This window comes from Sander vitreus, chromosome 19, assembly GCF_031162955.1.
Source record: "Sander vitreus isolate 19-12246 chromosome 19, sanVit1, whole genome shotgun sequence".
Classification (NCBI taxonomy): Eukaryota; Metazoa; Chordata; class Actinopteri; order Perciformes; family Percidae; genus Sander; species Sander vitreus.
Genome location: NC_135873.1, coordinates 12335098 through 12359492, shown reverse-complemented (window position 1 = coordinate 12359492; position 24395 = coordinate 12335098). Strand labels below are relative to the sequence as shown.

Below are 24395 nucleotides of genomic sequence, written 5' to 3'. Positions count from 1 at the left end.
TCTTATCTTTTCTTTTCTTTTCTTATCAAGGTGTGACCGTGTGACATTTTGTCTGTAGGCCTTTACCTTTTTACACATTCCAGAGGAGACATTTGTTGTAAACTAGTCAAATGAGCATTCAAATACCAAGTGTTTGAAGCAGTTAGGCCCCTGGCCAAACAGGCAATTTGTGCAAATAGTGTGTAGGCCGGGACAAAGTACATATGTCTTTAGTGTATCATGGATTGGCTCTTGGTGAACTCTATGATAAATAATAGGTAATGTAAAAGTCAAAAGGTTTGTCAAAGTTTGGTCACTGTGGAGAAAGACTTAAAGGGGAACACCACCTGAATTAAGAATTCCAGTATCTATCTCTCTCTCTCTCTCTCTCTCTCTCTCTCTCTCTCTCTCTCTCTCTCTCTCTAAGGCAGAAACCAGAGATGTAACTCTGATGTCATCAAGTATAAAGTCTGGAGCTGCTCCATAGACAATGAATTTCATGGACCCACAACATGTTTGTTTTCTTTTTTTAATACCCAATGAGCTTTATTCTATTATAGTGTTCTCATTTCTCAACCAGAAAATGTTCCCATATAGTCAGAACATTTCCCTTGGCGCTCTCAGTGTCATCTATAACATCTTTCCGACTTCATTAGAGCAGTCACTTTATACTTGCTCACAAATTTGAGTTTTAGCACTTTAGTTTTTGGAGTTGGGAGAGAGTCGTCCATGTTTGGACTGTAGACCATATAGGAATAACACAGGAATTTGAAAAGCAGTAGAGCATATTCTTCTCTTGCCAAGTGTGTTAAAGTGTTAACATGAGAACAGATGGGCTCCAGGGGGTCACATGTTAAATTTAAGGGATAGAGGGGGTGTATATGAGAATGAAACTAGAGAAAGGGGGAGTTAACTGGTTTTCAAAGTTGGGGGGGGGGGGGGGTCATCATTTGCTCTTTTTTTTTTTTTTTCAGTCGCGCTACGTCGGATGCGCTCGAGTCAGAGAGCGCGCACGCACCTCTCGTGGGGACAGAGAGGAAGAGAGAGAGAGAGAGACGTGTGATTTCTCTTTGTACTACTGAATGAAGAGTTGAGGCCGGCTCTGCTACTGCTCACCTCTCTTTTTTTTTTATATAAGCAGAGTTTGCATGCTGTAAATAGCCCAATAAGCCGGTTACACTGTTCGTTTAGCCGTAACTGTCGGCCCGTTTTGTTTTGTAGAAGCGGCCAGCTACTGCCAATGTCCCTTTGAACGATTTTGGACAACAAAAGCATCAGGTCTAACGCTGTTTCTTCGGGGATTCCAAGTCTCACGCTTATCAGTCGGGTTTTTTTCAGTGCGGAAAATCAAGCAGCAGCACGTCCACAGATCGCTCCGTCGCCGCTTTCACACTTCCACACCTCCAGGGGAGATTCTTTTCTCCCAAACCGAGCGACCATGGCTGCTGTTACAAGCCCGGAGACGAGCCCTCAACCCCGGGTATATTTCCAGACTCCGGCCGGCACCACGGAGGAACCGGAGACACCCGTTCGCAAGCAGGGACGCGTAACCGTCAAATACGACCGTAAGGAGCTGAGGAAGAGACTGAACCTGGAGGAATGGATTATCGACCAGCTAACGGACCTCTACGACTGTGAGGTAAAGACCCTAACAATAACCGGCCTCGAAACCGATCGGACGTATCGATCAGGCGGCCCTTCTAAGTAATAGGGCTCTACTGTATCGCCTAATAAATCAGTTTATCAGCTCTAGGGCTTGTCTGTCTAGTCCTAAAGCAAACTGTTGATAAAGAAACATTAAAAGGCCATTTGTCGCTGATTTTGGCCTAGCCTCGCTTCTTCTATAGCCTATAGGATCTGGGCCATATGCAAGTAGATGAGTTAGTGAAGACGGAACATTATGAAAGAGTGTGAACATGACAGGAAATAAAGATTTCATGTCAGACATTAACAGTCAAATAAAGACCTTGTGGTTTAACTTCAGCCCCACACCCACAGGTAGGCTAAATGCAGCTTTATAGCCTTACCATAAAATGGACAGCCTCTGCTCTCTGTTCTGATTGGCTGAAGTCGTTTTAAAGCACACCTGTGATTATATAATGACCCCTGGCTGTAATAATGGTTAGAGTATAACCATCAGTGGAAGCCAACTTTAGAGTCACTCTGCACTATCGCACATCAAACCCTACTTGGAGAGCCATGCAGTTCTAATGTAACCTGGCGGCAGCTGTGATGCAGTCAGTAGTTGCTAAGCTCATGTGGTCTTTGCTGAGCTGGCATTGACCCACATTCTATTCCTAGTGTGAGGAATACACAACGACTTAACAGGTTTGGAGAATTCCTAGTAGGTTAATGGAGACAAAAAGGCAAGGAATGCAAGAGGCTGGAAGAAAATCCACTCATACTTACACTAAGTTAGGCTGGCCTATAGAGGATAAAAAGTTTTTGCTGTTTCGGAGCAAAACTTTCAACAACTCTCAAAACATTCTACTTATTTCTTCAGCCTCCCCTGCCGCACATAGACACACAAAGGGATGGCCTGGCTGTTGCTATAATAGTGGAGTTGTCTTGTTGCAGACAGGCTGGACATTAACAACAGACACAACACCTCTCTTATCATCTGGTGTGAAAACCAGATTGTATCCAACTGTCAATGAGGTTTTAACGGCAGGTACAGTGATATCCTGTGACATATGAATAATAATAAAGTAGTATGGATACCACAGAGCCCTGCATGCCAGCAGAGGCGATTTAAAAGGCCTAGAGAGGATTTTAAAATCAATGTGCTGTGATTGTCTGCTATGTATGTACTATGCAGTACTGTGTTCTAGTATGACCTTTTTATAATTCACCAGAAGACAATCAAAGTGGTGAGTGATAGCAGACAGTGCACAAGGATTTTCAAGGATGAATATTTCTCTTTTGTCAGTGTTTGTTCATTAATTCACCCATCCATCCATCCATCCATCCATCCATCCCTCACATTCACTAATCCACCCAGTCTTCCAGTCAGGCATGTTTTTAATGCACTGATGCTTTGTTGCTTAGTCTGCTTTTTTTTTTTTAGCAAATAGGGTCACAAAAAGTCCATAAAAGCCTTATGAATAGGTGTCACAGTGACAGTGAGGTTATGGGCTTATGAGATTATTCTAAATAAAAAATAGGATATTGATTTATTTCACATTTTTGGACACACATCTCTCATTCATCTCAAATATTGATGCCTATTTTTTTTTGCTTTTCATTGTTCTGATTCTGTCTGGCTAGGCTTTTAGACAACAAAGAGATTAATTTACAGTCACTGATAGAGACACATTGGGCTCATTTAGATGGGGAAATGTGGAGCACGTGCTACTCAACAGTGTAACTGGAGAGGCAGCTTTAGCCGGTCAGGGAGCAGAGTGGGAGAACCCTGTTCACTGACAAAAGATCTGGAGCATGTGGCCTGGGAATTTACTCCTTTTCTTTCACCTCCCTATATCCCTCCATCGCTTCATCTTTCACTAATTTTTCTCGCTGTGTCTGTCTTTTTGTCATGCCATAATCCACATTTTCACCCTTCATTATTTCCTGTCTCACTTTATTGCTCTCCTGTCTTGGACACATATTTCTGCTATTAATAAGACGACATGGGGTTTGTTCAACAGGGGATTCATAATGAGCTATTTTCCCCATTCATATAATCCCTTTAAACATGCTACAAGCAGTCAGCCAGTCTTTTCTGCCAGCCTGGCTTGTCAGATATTCATCCAGCCACTTAGTCAGTCTATCAGTCAGAGTTGCTATGGGTAATAGTAAATCAGTCAGAGTTGCTATGGGTAATAGTAAAGAGCTGAGCCTTCCATGGCAACAAGGCGGGGATAAATGTTTGTGTTGGTTAACCATGCAGTGGAAAAAAAAGGTCCATTTAGTAAAAGAAAGCTCAGTAAAATCATAATTTCCAAAAAGCACCTGTTTTTTATTATTTTCTTTCGATGCAATATTATAACTAGTTCCATTCAGTTACGTATTATATTCCTGCAGTTGATGTTAATGTGGCATTTGCTTTGTTAAAAAAACACTGGTTTGGATATAGTGCCCAATAGAGCAGTAATTCCCATTGTTAGTAAAGGGGTTACTTGAATTCATATAAGACTAAAATAGAGGCTCAAAATCCAGCTCCAGCCCATCTCACACTTTATATTCTATTAAACCCAACTGTAAACTGTGTTAGGTTGAAAACATAAACACTGAACTGAAGTGTTAGGATTTAAAAGTGTTATTGGGCACATAACAAAATCAGGGAGTGTTTTTTAAGGATATATGCCTTTTTAAACTGTGTACATTTTCTGTGTCGTTTATTGAGCCTACACTCTATTAGTAAAGACTTATTCTCTCTCAGTCCGCTGTGTTTTCTGCTTATAATACACTGGGGCTGACCAGAAGCTACATAGTTAACAGTTGGGCGAGTGGGCGGTCCAATCTCCAAACTACAGGGCCCTACGTGGCCACACACACACACACACACACACACATATGGGGACATGAGAGAACAGAGGCAGAAAAGGAGAGCAGGAATGCAATAAACGGGGGAAGAGAAGGAAAAAAAACTAGAGGGGATGGCAAGAAGAGAAGGAAAAATCAGTTGGAGGAGGCGGGGCTGGCACATAGGGAGAAAGTGTTTTGTAACATGTGTCCTCTGCTGTTGCTTTAATATATAGTAGTAGTGTCTAAAGTCCGCTTTTCTTTACTGAGGCAGCACTCAATCGATCAGGCACTGAAAACAATCCAGTGATTTCTGACAGCTGAATAAATGAACAAAACTACTTTTTCTCACTCAAACCTCTGTTAACAGTGCAGTAAGGGACCGTTCAGTATTTATGGAATGGACCACCAGAGGAAAATAGGGGAGGGTCATGTCTTTTTATTCTTTCTTGAGGGGAGGGTCACCCAACATTTTTTAGTCTAGGAGGGGGGGGTCACCCAACTTTTGTATTCATGACAAAAGCAACATTTCAAAGTGGCTTGTTTGGTGCATATTTTTTCATGTAGCTCTTATAGAGGAGACACACCAAGCCGGTAATCGGCCGTCGGACCGTCTGGCGAGGTCGGTGACTCAAGTCTGTTCGGTGTGTTCCGTGCCGTCGTTCGTCCGAGGAGCCGTCGGCCTTCATTTGGGCCGACCTGACATGTTCAGTCGGGAGACAGGGCAGTCGGGACTCGCCCGGAAATGGCGAGCGGATCTGACGAAAATCTTTTAAAACGGACCTTTGTCAATCTGAAATGAAGACAGATTCAGCAACTGCATGGCCTCGCTTAAAATTCGGTGAACTATTTTACTACAATATGAGATCGTATTCTGAACAAGCCGCCATGACAGTCTGGCTGTGAATTTCCGGAGAAAAAAACCCCCACGTGACACTTTCGTCCTATCAGCTGCCGGTTTTCAGTTTTCAACACTCTCTGATGAAAACAATGAATGACAACAGCATGCTCTGTGAAGTAAGTAGGTCCGGGGAGATGTTCCGTCATTTCCGAGCTTTTTCTTCATTTTCTGGGAAATAATACAGAGAAGCGCCGCCTGCTGCTATGAAGACGTATTACGTTTCGCGCACGCGCAGAGCGTACGCTCAAGTCGGCGTCGCCACAGTGTGTTCTGAGACATTTTTTGGAACTCGGGCACCCGACTGATCAGTCCGACTGCCTTTTCTGCCGACGGTCGGCCCGTCTGGTTGGTGTGTCAGGGCCTTTAGTCTCTGCCCTCCTTCGCTACCAGATGGGTCTGACCTATGAGTTTGCTGGGGGGCAGGAGGAGCACTGCCCCCCTGGTGGCTGAAACGGGTAATTGCATTGTTTAATAATTGGAATAATGGTATATGGAATAATTAATAATAATTAATTCTATCTGGCATGACCAGATATTTTATAAATATCTTAAATAACACAAAACAACTAAATGGTGGTAGGTAATACATCAGATTTCATATACTGCTTTACGGAAAAAAATATTACCTGGCTGACGATTGGAGCAGCAGGACGCAAAAAAAACGAAAGTTACTGTTGCACGGCGAAGTGGAGAGGCCTCGTTCACCTGTTTGGAGCTGGCTGGTGAATGTGACGCCCGTATAGGCCTTGCTGGATACACCGTGACTCTGTTTGTGGATCTACTGATCGCTGTGGATTACAAAATACGGATCTTTTTTCTCAACGTGTCTTAACGTTTTATGGTGAGTTTGGAGAGGCATCTCAACAGACTGTAGGTCCAACACTGATTGTTCACTGTTACATTTTAGTTGAATTTAAGTGTTGGGGCTTAAAATCTGCTTTAAAAATAAACGTATATGTTTTGGAATATAATGTTCAGCTTCGGCAGCTTTACCTATGTGCTAGATATACGACTGAGGAAGCCTAGTGACGAGTCCAAAGCAACCAATGTTGAATTGTTATTTCCCAGTGTCCTTTGCTGAATGGTCTCAGGACAAGTCTTTTTAGCCTAAAGGTCCCAAAACTCCTCCAGTGGCCCCTTAAATAAATAAGGAACAGTCCCTAAAGGAAGTTTGTAAATTGATTATCTATCATGGTCTCAAACAACGGCTGGCTACAGCCAGGTCAATAAAAACACAACATGCATCCAAGTGTTGTGTGTCTGTGCAAGTAAGCCATTTCAGCCGACACACACACACACACACACACACACACACACACACACACACACACACACACAAACAGTGTGCAACATTTGCTTAAACCTTTACACTTAAAGGTCTGAATACCAATCAGTATTACCCTGTTTCGCTCAGTGTGTGTAAGAGGGTGACTACAAAGAGTGGTTGTTACACAGCGGGAGTGAAAGACTCCAGTGTGTCTTTGTAAACACCCCCCACACCAGCACGCACACACACACACACACACACACACACACACACACACACACACACGGGCATGCACACACTGTGTTAATAGCTTACATGTGGTCCTACATGTTGAACAGTTCTTTTCCTGTTTGATTAGGGGTGAGTCAGCATGTACTGTAGCCTGACCCACTGACTGACCATGTGAGCAGTTTTAAGACACAGAGCGAATAAATCCATCCGGCAAGAGAGGAGGGAGGCTGCCGAGAACGTTGTGAGTGAGGGAGACCAAGCGTGTGTTTTGGTTTGTGTGTGACTAAGATCGGAAGGAAGTAAAGAACGCCAAGCGAGAGAAGGCATGGCTGAAGAAAGAGAGGGATGTAGAGAGAGAGAAAATGAGGGATGTGAGTCATCCAGGGGAATGTTTATGTATGTTGTCACAGGAAATGTGTGCGAGAGACAAACACATAGAGTACATAGGAAAATGGAGAATATTAACACACCACTCCCCCCACAATCAATACACACCTGTTGATTCACACAAACACACTCACATGTCGGTCTTGGTTAAGTACATTTGCAGTTGCGTTATGTGCAGTTTAGGGTTTCTTTTTTAGCTGTCAATCACTTTTTAAGGGGCTGTCTTAAACATGTGAGTCAGGTTTGAGGTGAAGCTTTGCCTAATGTTAAGATAAGAGATAAAGGAATGTAATGCAACACATGTGTGGGGGTCAGTTCTGTTGGCCAATTTATCATTTTAGCTGACAAGAAATCCTCCCTTGTGACTTATTTGTCACATTGCATCCTCCTTTTGCCAAATCTGTTTGCTTACATTTCAAGAGTGCATCAGATCATGCTAGTCACTTATCACTCATAATATTAATAATGTAATAATACATTTTATTTGTTTGCGCCTTTTAAGACACCCAAGGACACCTTACACAACATTATTATAAACGATAATAAAAGCACAACAAATGTATCAATAGTAAAATCAAGTAGTAAGCAAAATCAAGGTGACTAGTTAAAACATTTCAGTCAATAAAATCAAGGTGGATATGGTGGAAGTTATGTCTGGTATGCTAATCTAAACAGATGTGTTTTAAGTTGTGATTTGAATACTCAACACTAATTAATTCTAATATGTAAGCATGCATTGCTGGAAACAATAGACTTGCAGCCTGGTACGTATTGTGAAAATGTTTGGGTGTAAATTACTTAAAGATACCTTTTTTTTGAGTTTTTTGATCACTAGTATTGCTATGGAGCAATGTTTTGTAGAGCGGCTCCCTGTTTTGTTTGTATCTTGTGCACATGCACGAGGACACGCATTCATGTGCACAAGTATATTGGCGATATGATTTACATTCCTGGAGACGGTTCACCGTATTCCACTGATTGAAAGTTGCCAGCAAAAGGCATGAAGATAGATAGCAAATGTAGATGTAAACGATTCCGGCGGTGTTTTATGAGCACAGAAATGCATTCACCATGTTTGTTAGGGCTCAAAGATGCAATAAATATAACTTTGTTTACAAGAAATCTCCACAGGGTACCTTTTTTAGAGGTAAGTTTCAAAAACTTTAACCCTAATAACTAGGCCTGTAATAATTATTGCATAATGTTTTAACCGCAATATTTTTTAATTATCGCTGTTTCTTTGTTTAACCGCAATTAATTGCCAACATTAGGTAAGGGGTATGACTGTTGATTAGGGCTGAACGATGTGGTGGAAGTTTTTGATGCAGCAGGTGTAGATGTTTTAAAATAGGAAGGTGAAACGAAATAAGGACAGTCGAAGACTAAACCAAGTTAGGTTTTTGTATTTTATTATAAACTTGCAAGTTTACAAGGAAGCACACGGTTCACAAAAGGCACGCAGCGCTGGTGTGAAAGGTCTGTTCAACGAATAACAAAAAGCACACAGTATATATGCATCTCCAGTGAGATAGAAAGACATGCCCCCTTTCTAAACATGACTTAACATTTCTTACAATCAAACATAGTCAGACATTCAGGAACCACTTCACTTCTTCCCCTCTGTAGCACTTTCTACCCCGAGGTTTAGACATCTCGTTTATCTCAACTATGTGAGAAGTCTCAACTATCCAGGGAGAAATAACAGATAGTTTAGGGTGACCTTGTAGCCTCTATCTGTTCAGCGTACACATTACGTTCCCAGACTTTGTGGCTCTTACTTTCAACATGTGAGAATAATAAAAACTCCCTTCCAGTATTGTGAGAGAAACAGTAAAAGAACGATTAATTTCATTTGCAATAATATCGGGATATGTTAAAACGTGATTTCCTAATCGCAAAGGCTGCGATTTGGTCATGTGACTCGCAAGAGCAAATCAGTCTGCACTCCGCAGAGAAAGCATCAACTTAGCACGCTAATGCTATGCCGTACCTTGAGCAGATTTCTGTCATTCAAACACCTCTGAATTGTAGTTTAAAACTTTTACAGCCATTTTAATAAAATGAAGGGTTTTATTCGGGCTTGAGTCCATACATGCAGTTAATGGATACAGGCACGCAGAACTGAAGGCTCGGTTAGCAACGATTAGCTCTGATTAGCGATTAGCTCCAGTTAGCTAGCTCCGTTATAAAGATATGGAGTGGAGGAGACTGCCGCGGGGAGGGGTAACAACCAGACTCTGATAAATGACGTTCGGGGAGCTTTCACAGCAGCGTGGCTGCGTTGTTTCAACGGTTTTATTAGTACAGTTAGCCAGCCACGCTGCTGTGAAACCTCCCCGAACGTCATTTATCAGAGTCTGGTTGTTACCCCTCCCTGCGGTAAAGATGTCACATATAAATTCATGCATCACCTAATTTCATCATCACATACAGGCCTGGCCTCCAGGAAAGGAAAGGAAAGTTTGTTTAATCGATCTAATCTTGTGTTGTTCGTACTATACAATGTCTTTGTTGTATAATACAGAAGACAAAGAGCTTAAAAAAGAATTGCATATTAAATCGCAATCGCAATATTTTTGAAAAAAATCGCAATTAGATTCTTTTCAAAAATCGTTCAGCCCTACTGTTGATGGTAATTATCAGCTTTATGTTCATTTAAGAAAGAAAATACAATGTTTACTGATAATAAAGAGGCATGGTTTACTTGTGTTATGACATTATCTGGGTCACATAACAGTGATATAACCAAAAGATCTATCCGGGATTCATTCAAAAGTTTAATATGTCTGAAAAATAAATAACATGAATAGATAGTTTTAAATTGGACTGAAAAACTAAATTTGGAATTGTTACAGCTCTACTAATAACATATAAATAATAATACAAGCATAATAAATAGTGTGTGTGTGTGTGTGTGTGTGCATGTATTGCATACATTATTCTTCTATATTTTTTTGATTGTCTGATTTACTTTTTTGTTTGTCACGATCCTTGGCACATGCTCTGTCATGTGTTCGCCAGCGTAAGCTGCATGTACAGTACTGATTGCCCAACACCTCTGCACCGTGTAAAACCCTTAAGTATTATGTTTCAGCACTAGCTAAGCCTGATGAACTTATCATTCCATCCTCTTGTCACACAGGTTGGACTGTCAGCCAGGTGTAAAAGGTTTAAACAAAGCCATTTCACCTTTCAATGATCACAAGTCAAGCGGGGCAAATTTGGAGTATGATTACAAAACGCGGCTGCTTGCAGCAAGTCTAATAGCGGGTGGTAACTTGTTTAAATGTCATGAGACAGTTTACAGACTTGAAAGCCGGTTGTTAATTCACATCGTCCTAAGGAACAGTTGATTTTTGCTTCCATAAATATAATGACTGATGTATTAAAGCACCCCTGTGCCTCTCTGCTCATTATTGTGAATGAGCTACAAGGTAGTTTCAGACAAAAACTCTTCCTGGTCCAAACCAAAGTCTATTCACTGTAATTTCTTTTATCATTTTAAGACTACATATGCTTTTGGTAGCTGTTATGTGAAAGCTCTAACACCCCTGAGGAGGCTTTTTAAAGAGAGCATGGGTGTAATAGTGATGTAGTTTGGAGCACAGGCCAGTGTTATTACCATATGTGACTCCAGGGTGTTGGCTGCTGTAATAGTGCTTTTAAATGAGAGATGAATATGAGGTTTTGGTGATGCGTGTTTTTATTGGCCTGCATGCTGAAACTAAATTAAAACCGACAAAGCCATTGTCCCAATATTGAATAGTTGCGACTAGAGTTGGCAGCAGCTGCCTGGCATACATACGTCTTTGGTACGGAGTCGTCATCGTGAAGTGAAGCCAACTGCCTGTAGGTTGAGTGAGGTAACACAGATCCACTCAGGAGTGTATTGTAGTCCCAGGAGGTGCATTAGAGCAGACGCCAGTTGAGCTGTTGTTGCAGCATATTTCAGTATATATCTGATTGTGTTTGTATAATGTGTTGATTATATTTCTTGTACGCCAATAACAGACAGTGCAGGAGCTGTGCACGGTGTCTTCCCTGCTAATGTGTATTCAGAGGAGTTGATGAATGATAGGGTCAGATGGGTTTACAGGAACAGACTGTGTTCAGAGCTGTGGCACTGTGTTAGCAGACACTGATCATGAGTTTGCCAGGTTAGAGCACCGGTGCCGTGTTGGCTTCATATGTCCTCCATGATGCCACCGCTGTGTGAACGTAAGCTTTCACGGTATCGCAACGTGGAAGTCATGCGGCAGGATTCTTGTTAAAATGGCTATGGGAAGAACTGGATGTGTTGACAGATGGCTGGTAGGCAGATACTGTAGAGATAAAAGATGATTGAGGTGGAGGAATAATGTCATTTATGATAGTATATGAAAGTCTAATTATGTAGTTTCATATTGTTCATCTAATTTAGTAGTGAATCATAAATGCATTTACTTCTTTGGAGTTTATTCCTTCAATGTGCATTTGGTCATTGAGCAGGAAGGAAAAACTGACCATATTTGGGCAAAGACTCTGACTTACAAATTATTGATTCATCAGGAAGGGGGTCACTCTCTCTCTTTCTTTCTTTCTTTCTCTCTCTTACACATATGTGACACATAATGATCAACAAGTGTTCAGTCATTCACCTCTTTTCCATATTATAACATCTGATATCTGAAATGTGATATTGGGTGGATTATCACTTTAATCTATTACAGTTGGATTCTGTAATTGCCATAAAACCCAACAACATTATTTGAACCTGGTACTGAACACACCTGAGGAGAGTACATGAATTGCCAGGCTGCTAAAAGAAGAGATGTGGAATATGGAATTGAACCATAACATCCGCTTATTATATTTCCCAATGTGTTGCCAGTGTTTGAGAAGTCAGAGGTTGTGTTGATGATTGATCTGTATTAAAGTCTAATCCCTTTTGAAATATGTGGGGATTACATCTCAGTAATGGCAGAATGAATCAAAAGGCTACACAAATAAACGGGTCATTTCTGTGGCAAAGTGTGTGAAAATTAATGGGGAGAAATATTTCAATGGAACCTGAACAACCTTAGCCTAGAAATCTAGACGCACCCTAGTGGCAGCAAATGTAATTTGCAGCCAGGATCAGTCTAGCAACTCTCCGTTGGCTTGCGAGCTGGAAAAACCAAACTCTAGTCAGGCCAATCACATCGTGTACAGAGTAGGTGGGCGGGGCTTAACATAAGGACGGCAGAGTTGCGACGGTTCCCTGCTACTTGAAAACAAAGAAGATGGCTGTTGCTGCTGGCTAACAGCGGTCTTTCGAATCGGTTTTGGCCGCGACTCTGGAAGACTTGGAGTTAAGCACTGAAGTCATTCTTAAAAAAGGAAGATGTGTTCGGAGTTTTGCCGACCGGATACGGCAAAAGCTTAGTCTATCAACTATCGTTGCTCTTGTTGGTTTTAGCGCTATCCTATTGCGTGCAGAAGGGATTTGAAAGACAACCGTTTATCCCGCCTCTCGGATTGAGCCCTGCCAATGGTGAGTTCCCAGATCCAGTCTGGCTTGTCAGGCTAGAACAACCTTGTAGGATTGCCAAACTTCACTCCTGCCTCAAACTGCCAGAATAAAGGAATAAATCATTCAATGAATGACACGGCAAAATCAACAAATGAATGTAGGGCCATTTGGTTGTGTGTGTAGTACCCACCAAGAGTTACATCATGATAATCTGGTCTAATCCTTGTTTGTATTGTAGTCTTAATTTAATCTGCACGTAATCTTGTTTTCTGGCTCATAGAGGTGTGTGTGTGTGTGTGTGTGTGTGTGTGTGTGTGTGTGTGTGTGTGTGTGTGTGTGTGTGTGTCCTTCCTCCCTTTTTCTGTATGTTTTTGTTCCAGAGTTTGTTTTATTTTTACTTGTCTGCTCTCATGCTCAATAATTGATGGAAGAAAAAGGAAAAATCTATTTGTTAGAGCACCTCAGGCTACTTTTTCTCTAATGTTCCCAAGATGCGTGCACGCAGGCGCACACACACACACACACACACACACACGTCGATATCAGTGTGAATTTGCGGAGCACCATGATCTCCTCCTCAGATCTGTCCTCCGTTTTCTGCTGCAGAAATGACAGACTCAAGAGGAGATGGAGAGTGGATGTGAAAGGGTGAAAGTGGGCACTTGAGATGCTGCCGGGATCACCGTTTGTGTATGATAGAGAGAGGTACAGATAGAAGCTGTATGATAGAAGAGCTGCATGGAAATTGAAATGTTAAATGTTAGCAGCCAAAGCTGTTGTGTTATATTTACTGTATTTGCCTTTACCTAACTGACAGAAATGCAATGAATTTGCTTTAATGTTACACCGTTACAAGGCTTGACTCATGATATGCTCCTCAGAATCGTATCTTTTGACAAAGTTTATGTAGATGATGCCTTTTTTTTTGCCTGACCAGCTATGGTAGCTATTTCAGCCTATCCTAACCTTTTTATCAATGCTGAATGTGCCTCTTGCTGTGGCTGGAAAAGTGAAATGCATCACTTCCAGTGATTCTTTTTGCTTTAAATTTGACTTCATAGTTGGGTGTAAACTGAGCAGCAGCAGTGACAACATGTGGCCCTCATGTAGTAGTTAGTAAGCGTGGTACGGCAGCAGAGCTTCAGCCCTGGTGGCACTGCGCGGTTGCCAGTACAAGTCTTCCCGAGGCTGGTTGGGACCCTGAGGGACCAGCCGGCTTGTTTTCCCCGGAGAAGCTGCAGCACAGACATGTCCAGTCGACACACAGAAACCACTGAACCGTTCAGTCAGGCCAAACAAGCTGATGTGTGAATCATTCAACCGTACTGCGAGCAGTTATGACTTTGGGCAGCTTTTGGGGGAGTCAAGGTTGGGTGACACTCTATATTTTAACTCTCCAAATAGATTTGTAGCAATGTGTGTGCATGTGTGCGCGTTCTGGGTGCATGCATGGCCAATCCATATCTTTTAGCAACTTTAGATTTAGCTAGCCACTCTCTTCTTTACTAATATATCACTTTACTCTATGGTATATGTCTTTTGACTCTACTAATGCTATATATATATATATATATATCTATATATATATATATATGTGTGTGTGTGTGTGTGTGTGCTATTGTTGCCTAATTACAGTGTAAGAACTGCCAAAACTACTGTTCTTGCCTCCTAATTATAGTGATGAATGTTTCCTGGCATCATATGAAGATACGTTCTGTGTACTTGGAGCCTGTTTGGTTTGGCTTTCTCCTGCAATAAGTACTCTGAAGCAACACACACACACACACACACACACACACACACACACACACACACACACACACACACACACACTCTGAAGCACAATGGCAAGCCCACATCACTACCACCAGACTCTGGAGGCTCTGGTTCCTTTTACTTTACATGACAGAGCTGTTTTATCAGTAGTGAGATAGCAGGAAGGCTGACAGGGCTGCAGAGTCTAAACATATGGAGGCTCTGGTAGGATGTGCTCAATGGGGGGTACATGCTGTTTTAGGAGGGGTTTTTAATAGAACAAAAACAATCCTTACTCACTGCAAGGTGTGTGAAAGGGGACAGAAAATATGACCAATAAAAGTTATATTTAATAGTCTCTTTCGTGGCTGTAAAGCAGTTAGTTCAGTTCTACTGTTTTTCGTATAATTAAAACTGGACATTATATTCTTCCTGGGAGGAAACACATTCAGCTGATTAGATGTGCAATAGAGATTATGATTACACACACACACATGAACAAAAGGTGCACAATAACACACACACACACGCACACACATAATGTTACATCCACTCTCCTGACTGGTTTAAGTACATTGCATTGTATTGATTATAGATTGTTGTGGTTTATCGTTGTGTGTGTGTGTGTGCGCGCGTGTGTGTGTGTGTGTGTGTGCATATTCATTACAGCAGCCAATCACCACTTATATTAATTGCGTGCACAGACACATTCAACTGTCAACTCTGCCCTAAAAGTATTTCTGTAAACAAACATACACAAATATTCTCTCTCTATCTCACACTCTCTCTCTCTCTCTCACTCACACACACACACACACACACACACACACACACACACACACTGAGCCAGCCACTTCCCACAGATAGTTCTACCTCCCCTCCCCCGCTATCGTGCCCAGACAGGAAGTAGCTGGGTGCTCTGGTGTTTTAACCCCTTCATTGCATAAGAAAAGAATGAAAAGGAGACCTTTTTAATCTCATGTTCTGGGGGGGGGGGGGGTCACATATTTTGTGAGCCAATCTGGTTCTGGGAGGAAGGAAAATAAGTGTTTGGAGAGGGAAGCCAAAAATGTCTGTTATTGAAAGAGCTGCAGATTCCTGATAAGCAATCGTGTGAGGGAGAGGGAGACAGAGAGAAGATGGAAAGCAGCAGCCGATGACTGACACAATGCATCCCTAATCTCTACACCCCTCTCTCTTATATTCTCTCTCTCGTTCGCTCACAAGTGCCCACAGCACAGTGGCCTACACACTGTGAATTGCCCTGTTAGAGACACACTGAGAGTGATTTATAGGACATTACAGAGGGGTAATGCCAAGCAGACAGGAAGGGCATCAAAGGAGACATAAAGATAAAGAGACAGAGGGGGAGAGCATGACAGGAAGCGGGTTCAAGCCCAGTATTTTTCCACTATTTTTCTCTAGCATATATAAATAGGTCACTAAGTCATATTATCAAGTACGATGTTTCCATATTGGCATGTTCATCATTACCATGCACAGGTATTATCCACAGATATTTGCACATTATAAGACAGCATAACTTTAACTCCTTAATACATTTTTATGATCTTGCACTGGGAAGTAAGTTGAACAATTACAAAATAAATCACAAACTGCTTTTGTCTTTACTGTCTGTTTTAGTGCCATGTTCGGTGTGACTCAACTCTAGTTTTCTTGCATAATATTTCTGGCCCAATCAATCAGTGTTTATTTAAGAAACAGGCCTGCTCATGCATACAACGTGTGGATTCAAAAGGTGTGCTTATCGGCTCATCTTGCGAGTCTTTGTGGCCTTTTTAAAACCGTCTCTGTATAATTAGTCAAATATATTTGCATGATTCTTTGCAGAAGCATATTTCATCCTTAAGCCGCCACTATCCTGAACTTGAGCAATGCAGGAATTGTCTTTTCCGTGGGGTAAACAAGACCACGCTTGTTTCGAATCTCCTTTCTTCTTTTTACTTGGATGTCAGAATATTTAATACAAATTCTCGGTTCTTTCATCCGAGCTCATCCGAGCGTTTTCATTGGCCTTTAACCATGCTTCTGTTTTTCAACCTCTGCGCTCGCCTCTTCTCTCTCCCTCGTTTCTCTCTCCCTCCCTCGCCTTTGTCCGTCCTTTAGCACACCTCTCTGTCCGTGATGCACCAATAACCCTTTTTCACAATCACAACCAAGCTTTTAAAGTATTGACAAAGCGCTGAATGATTTACAGCTTAGGCCTTTTTGATTTGGACCATTAGACAAAGACAATCCGGTTTTCTCCATGAAAAATGTTTCAACATGCTTTTTGAGTGCAAATAGGCAGAAAATCCAAGCAGATGCGTTGGTTTCAGACTCTTAGCTCTTGAGTGATTGATCCAAACCAATTGAAACAGATTGATACTAGCACCCTTCTTGCTCTGGTGTTAGGGATGTGGAGCTGTAAAATTGTTGCGTGGATACTTGGTTCTCTCAACTCGTGAGAACCGAAACACACACTTAAGAGCCAAACAATCACAGCTATGCCTCACATTCCCCGCAGAGTGGCTGTGTCTGTAACTTGTCATTGTCAGCGTTCACACATATTTTGTACCTGTGTCACTGAGCCAAGTCAACCGGCATGGAGTAATAGTTTTAATGGAGCAGCACACTTCAACACGCACTCACTTACCCACTCTACAATGCAAACACATTTAAACACTCAGCAAAAACACACTGTCCTGCTTGGACTGAACTCAATACAGTAAGACATTCAATATATTATTGGAAAGGAGAGACCCATAGTGTTAGTTTAGCAGTGTAAAAATGGTTCCAATTGTCAACCTCCCCTTCCGCATCTGTATTTCTTTCTACAACTATTCAATAAAAATAAATAACAAGCAAGTAACATAAAAGAAGCAAATGGCGTAGAAAGGGGTGTTTTTTTTCAGTCAAAACAAGCACACACACGGAAATTGGAGTGAGTGGCGACATTGTTTACGCCACGCGGCCTACTTTTCCTACTCCTTCCTCATCCTCCATCCTGCCGGCTCCAGCCATCACTTCCTTCTGTCTCCAACTTCCTCCCCCCCTTCGTCCCTGCATTGTTACCGGCCAAAACATTGTTTTTATTGCAAAACGGGCGACTGGCCATCCTGAAGTCTGACTATTTGTTATCCTTGTTTGTTAATGCGGCAGTAGGAAAGCAAAAGTGGCTATTTGTCACTCATCATCCAGCGTTTGGTGAACCTCTCTGTAATGCTGTACATTTTAATTACTTTTTTACATCTCCCTCTCTCTCTGGCCCTCTTTCGTACACTCACAAACACAGTTTATCATAGGAATCAGCTATGTAGTGCGTTAGCACTGGAAGAAATTCTGTGTAATCCTTGTAGGTGGCCTCTGTGACCTACTTACAAACAAAGTTTCCTACACAAAAAGGCATTAGCTTATATCCACCTTATTACACTGAATATGGACCTGTATTGTCATTTCATTATCCATGTGTCTATACGTATGTGCCTAAACATACATGGTCCGATCTGCAGGTGTCTAGTGGCTGTTTCTCTGATTTTACGCTCCCTTTATTTATCTGCAAAGTTCATCTCTCTCCGTGCGTAGCCTGTAACTGCATTATGTTTGTCTCACACGTAAACATTCACAGTGTTGGACGCTTTTAACGTGTGTGTGTGTGTGTGTGTGTCTTATGTTTCTCCTGTGAGGGAGCTGAATCTGGCATCTGATCTGCCCAAGCCTGCAGCCGCTATACACAGTATGAGGAATAATAGTACTATGTGACCTACACATGCACACAAATACGCTCTCATACTGTCACATCTCATTCTGCTCTGTTCCGCAGGCAGCCTCCAGTAAGACGGACATCGCTCTCTCCCTGTCTCTCAGCTGCATTGTGGTGGTGTGTGAATCATATTCGCAAGCTCGTTGGGCAGAGTGTAATTAAATTTAAAGACCACAGTGAAATATGCCATTTTGTAGTAGCAGTTTGTTTCTCAGATGATGCTGGTGGTCCAGAATGACAAAGGCAGAGTTTTTAATTACATGTAGCATAAACAGAACCACGAGTGAAGTGCTTAATATGTGGGAATTGTTACATAGGCCTTATAAAATACTGTTGGCCTTTTGTTCAGTAGTCTAGAGTAACTATGGGAAATAAAAGTCTTCTTTCCTTTTACTTTTTTTAGACTCTTGAGTTGCTGTGACTTGTGTATTCCCCCCACTGTGGGATCAATAAAGTTTATCTTGTCTTATCATAAATTACACAGTGACTCCTTTAATGTCAAACATCCAAACTGCTGATGTTTTGTGGATTTGCTGAAACTGTTCCTGGTTCAGGGTACATCAGGTTTTAAATAGATCCACACTGCTTTGTTTACAATCCTGCAGTGTTTGCCAATATCTTGTAGGCACCTTTTAGTCCAGATCACATCTGCAGCCAACAGTAAAATCCCCTCCAGACTCTAGACTAGTTCAGTAAGTCAGTCTGGAGGATTGTTTTGGAAATCCTCCCTCGTGATTCCCTGCTTTCTTTGTGTCTCTTCTCTGAAGCCTTTCTTCCGGCCTTTTTCAACATCCCTCCCTCCCTCCTCACTCCCTCTCGCTTTGCTCCACTCAGCTGCTCCCTCTTCTCTTCTTCTCTTCTCGATATGCTCCTTAACCTCTTACCTTCCTTCCTCTTGGCGTCCCCCTCCTCCCTCTCCCCCTCCCCCTCCCCCCCAGCAGATTGAACAGTCTGTCTCTTAAATCATCTTCAAGTAAGCTGTATTAAATGGAAGCCAATGTGTAGCTCTTATGCTTTTCTGGAACGGCAATTAGTGCATTACATTTACCTTGTAAGCAGACCCAAAGTAGAAATAAAATGCTGTTAATGTAAGAAATGAATTGGCAGGAAAGCATTTAAAACTGTAGATTACAGTAAGAATTGAGTTTCAATATGTTTCCTTTGTCTTCTCGCCTTTCTCACGTTTTGTCTTTGCTTTCTTTACTGCATCATGTATTAGCAGCACATGGAGCCCACATGTTGTGCAGAACAGTCTTTGTGTCAGACTTCACAGCCTGTAGAGTGTGTGTGTGTGTGTGTGTGTGTGTGTGTGTTTTAACAGACAGCGTCAGTATGTCTGCAGTCTAAGCATGTGTGCACCTTTGTGTCTCTTTCAAAGCTTTAATTTTGAAATTCTATAATACGTACGTGTGTGTGTGTGTGTGTGTGTGTGTGTGTATAGTGTACTTGTGTCAGTATTTTTGCTGTCTGTGCGTGTGTTTTTTACTCTGCTGACAGTAAGTCTGTCTGTCACCTCCAGTCTCTATCTCACACACACAGGCTGTCCTGCTCCGAATTAAATCCTCACACACACACACACACACACACTTGATCTAGCTCAGACTTATTAATGCTTATTTTATAATTCTTTAATCCATGTGTATGTGAGGTGTGTGTGATGTTGAAGCCTTGTCACTTGAAAAAAAAAGTACCATTCGGTTAATGTGACACACAAATGTGCCGTGTGTGTGTGTGTGTGTGTGTGTGTGTGTGTGTGTGATGGAGTATGGGGCAGTTGGGCAGGTGCAGAGACAGCTGGTGTGGGCAACTCCAACCGAGGGGGAGGACGAGAGCGAGGGAGAGATTCCAAGCGAATGACATGAATATAGGGTAGCAATTGAGCTACAAAAGAAGGGGAAACGAGTGTTTAGTACGAGTGTGTGTGTGTGTGTGTGTGTGTGTGTTGTTGTTGCCAGTGGTGAACCACTTTGATAGCGCACACACTGAGCTAGTGTGCTCGAATGAGACAGATGGAGAAACAGAGAAAGAGAGGGAGACTATTAAAGCACTTTATTAAAGCACTTTTTATAGAGCGACAGATTAATTAGAAAGAAAGGACTTGATTGGCTTAAGGGAGAAGGTGTGGCGAGAAAGGGAAAGAACGAGACAAAGACAAACTTACAGCTAATTCACTTTTACATATTTAAAAAGCCAAATATATCTGAGCTAGTGGCAAGGTTGCTCTTACCCTTCATATTACATGTCAGCTCATCAGTATCAGGCGGTAGTTGCTTTGCTGAAATGAAAAGTGTGCATTTTTATTAATTGCAGCTATTTCTGTTTAGGTGGGAATGGATGAAGTTATTCTCTAACTTTCTGTGCAGTTCTAAACATCTACGATGATTCATTGGAGTACATTGGACCCTTTTGAGATTTACAACAGCATGCCAGTCAGCCATTTACAGGCAAGCTTTCAATATTGCACTTAGTCTAGTTATTAAGCAATAGTTTGACATGTTGGGAAATACGCTTATTTGATTTCTTGCCAAGAGTTAGACTAGATGAGAAGATAGATGCCACTCTGATATCTGTACGCTGAATATGAAGCCTCATCCAGCAGTTGGTTAGCTTAGCTTAGCATAAAGACTGAAAATAAGTGAAAACAACTGGCCTGGTTCTGTCCCAGGATAACAAAATCACACCGTAGGCATCACGTTATATCTCCTTTTGTACAAAAAGTTAAAGAAGAAGAAAGAAAGTGTAAAAATGACAAGATTGAGGTCGGCAGATTAATTGATAATGATCATAATTGTTAGTTGCAGCCCTAGTGTACTTCAGTACAGTGTAGCACCCCTGTTGAAACACTGTTACCTCCCCGCTACTTTGTTTCCATTAGGATTTTAAACCGTCAAGTGAAGCTGTGATTTGCATTGCAAACACTAAATGCTTGCTCTTTAGACAGAACAAGCATGTTCACAAACTGTGTGCATGGGCAAATACATTTTGCATTTAAATAGACATTTTGTTCTTTGCTCCCTTGAAAAAATATTATTTGAAAATACCAGCCTATTTTTCGAATGTCTTTGTCTCTCCTCTTTTTTTCTTCGTCATGTACAACATGTGTGGTAATGGAAGGACACCGCCCTCTAGTGTTCAGAAGTGGCCATTCATCAGTCACTGTAAAGCGTCATACACAGAGACAGAAATGCCAGCGCTGGACTATTTGCAGACAACCACATAACATAAACACAGGGACTAGGAATAGAAATGACGAGGACAATTTTTATCCATGAGAGAGAGAGAGAGAGAGAGAGAGAGAGATATATATATCTGTCCCTCTGATTTGGTTTCACTCACCACTGAGTCTGACTTCATGTCCCACAACACTATTCGACTATCTTTTACTGGGTATTATGTTACACGTTTTTCATTTTCACTGTAAATGCATATTGGTTCCAAATATCGGTTATCGGTTTCACTAACTACTAATAATTGGCATCGGCCTTGAAAAACAAGTATCGGTCGATCCCTACTGTTGACTAACCAACCGAGAACACTTCTTTCCGTGTACACTTGTAGGTGGTCTCTAACTGTGCTCATCTCTTGTTCCACGGGTTCTAGGAGGAGGCCATTCCAGAGCTTGAGATAGATGTGGATGAGCTGCTGGATATGCCCAGTGACGTTGAGCGGGGAGCCAGGGTCAAGGTAGGATACAATTCTAAAACGAAAAAAATGTAATGTCCGCAACACTGCTTTAAACTCCCATATTTAAATATAAATGCAACGTTTCGACCGTACGGAATAAGGATACAATTCGGACACACACAAAAGCCAAGATTTATATTCAGACTGTCTTGTTTGTTTTACAGGACTTACTGGTTGACTGTTTTAAACCTACTGAGGTAAGATTTCTCCCTCTCTTCCATCCTCCTACCCCCTGACACTTTACCCCCGCATCTATGAACTGTGGATTTTTTTGGTTCTGAATCCCCGTCATGTGTTTTGTCCCTCCTGTCTCCCCGTAGGACTTTATCTCAGAGTTGCTTGACAAGATCCGAGGGATGCAGAAGCTCTCCACGCCTCAGAAGAAATGATGGCGTCCCTCTTCTTCTTCCTCCTCCTCCTCCTCCTCCACACCCACACCCTCCCCTCCAACTCAGCCCTCACCTCTCGTCTTCCTAACGTGCTTTCCAACTTATTTTTTATTTTGAGGTCAGTTTTCTTTCATTGAGGTTTTTTCACTGAACCTTGTTCTGTCTTTGCATTACACCCTCTGCTCTAAACCCCTTTCTTTTAATATCTTCTTTGCTTGGACCCAGCCCCATAAATCACTTTTAATTTTCATTATTTTGTGACCTTCCCTTGTTGTTTGTTGGACTCCCTTACTAAAACCCATCAGCGAGGAAGAAAAAGTAAAGAACGTGTAAGGATAAGCAGGCGAAAACAACCAGGAGCGAATCGTTGGTCTTAATCCAGGCACTCTCCTTCCGCCTCTTTCTCACTCCTGCTCCTCCTTCACCCTTTGTTTGGCTTTACTCTTCCTCATCCAGCTCTTTTTTTTTTCCTCCCACCCTCCCTCATACCACCCTCCATCTGTCTGAGGAGGAAGAGAGAAGAGGAGCAGAGACGAGACAAGTCCCGTAATTACTGAGAGTGGAGCGGCTGGGAGTGGGAAGAGGAACAAGAGAGAGTCTGCAACAGCAAAGAAAAGAGTGGAAGGGAGAACGACGAAGGCGGAAACAGCCAATCAGCTTGAAGCAGGGCCTAATCATTGCTTATGTCTCTACCAATAAGATTCCTTATCTTGTTATTTGTAAGGGGTTTAAACTTGTTTGTTTGTTTGTTTTTTTGTTGTTGTTTTTTTTGGGGGGGGGTTTTGGGGGGGGGGTTTGTACAGTCTTTTCAGATAATTACCCCCCCTTAATCAGAGGCATTTGCTACAGTGGTGCATTTCTTTCTCCACTTTGTCATTTTGGGAAGAAAATCTAAACCTCTGACCACGAAGAATATGTGTGGTATATCTTTAGTCCAACAAAGAGGGAAATTGGATCCCTGGAAATAGTGCTTGAACCTTAAAAAAAGTCCCTGGTTGGCTGTGGTGGTCATACTGTCCAACCAATTTTAGACTTAAAATCTTCCTTTGAGGCTTGTGTAGAAGTAGCTCTTAGGTTGGGTGTGCTTGAATAGAGTTCAAATTCTTGGGGGTGAAAAAGTTTTGCTTTCCTCAAATGTGTAGTGCAGTTGTAAGAGAGGCTCTTTAGAAGTCGCTGCTGTCCAGCCTGCACATACATATGTACGTCTGTGTGTTGCTAAATGCTACATGTTGCTACATAATGTACAGCAACATTCATAATAGGAGTGTTATTTTCTGGCCTGTATATTCTGCTGTTCTGTATGACAAATTAGATTTTTAGTAGAGGACTGGTTCCTGTTTTGTTTTTCTGGATGCATTTTGTCACACACACTGACAGTCCGACAGGGGGACCCAGAACAAAGCTGCCTTTTTTTTTTTGTATCATCAATACAACCCCCCCCCCACACACACACACACACACACACACACACACACACACACACACACACACATGCAACATGCAACTCTGAAAATGTCTTTGGAGCTTCATGTTGATGTTGGGACTTTGTACTGTCCTCTACCTGTCAGTAGACCCACTAATGATGAGACATCTGAATGGGAGGGATGGAGGCCACTGTTTTACATTGAAGCTGTCTAAACGCATTCACCCTTCCTTTTCGTCTTTCTCTCTCACACACACACACACACACACACACACACACACACACACACACACACACACAGGCCACCCGTGTAGCGGAGAAAATCTGTAACACATTAGCAAATACAGCTGCCTCTTACACAGATGTACACACAAAATGCTGAGAGAGACTGAGAAGCAGGTCCATAGCGGTCACGAGGTGTGTTTCTCCGCTGCAGCTGCCAATCATCTCTAAGAATAAGCCATCTGTTTCTCATCCTGAGCCAATCAGATCAGAGACGGAAGCCCATCGGCCAATTGGAGAAGCAATAGCATTTGCTGTGATTCCTGTGACCAATTGCTAACACCTGCGGTGACAGCAGACCTCCACTGTCTGTCTCAGCGCCAACACACGTGCATTCATACACACACTGACCCATTTCCCTCTTGCTGTTATGTTATTA

General features: G+C 42.0%; 1 protein-coding gene across 1 annotated transcript; it reads left to right on the top strand.

Annotated features, from left to right (window-relative positions):
• The first annotated feature begins 992 nt into the window (after positions 1-992).
• ppp1r14bb (protein phosphatase 1, regulatory (inhibitor) subunit 14Bb) lies at positions 993-24068 on the top strand. Its single transcript, XM_078275908.1, has 4 exons — positions 993-1618; positions 21839-21922; positions 22087-22119; positions 22243-24068. Exons 1-4 carry the CDS (start codon positions 1418-1420, stop codon positions 22309-22311), a joined length of 387 nt encoding a protein of 128 aa, XP_078132034.1. The 5' UTR covers positions 993-1417; the 3' UTR covers positions 22312-24068.
• Positions 24069-24395: the final 327 nt, after the last annotated feature.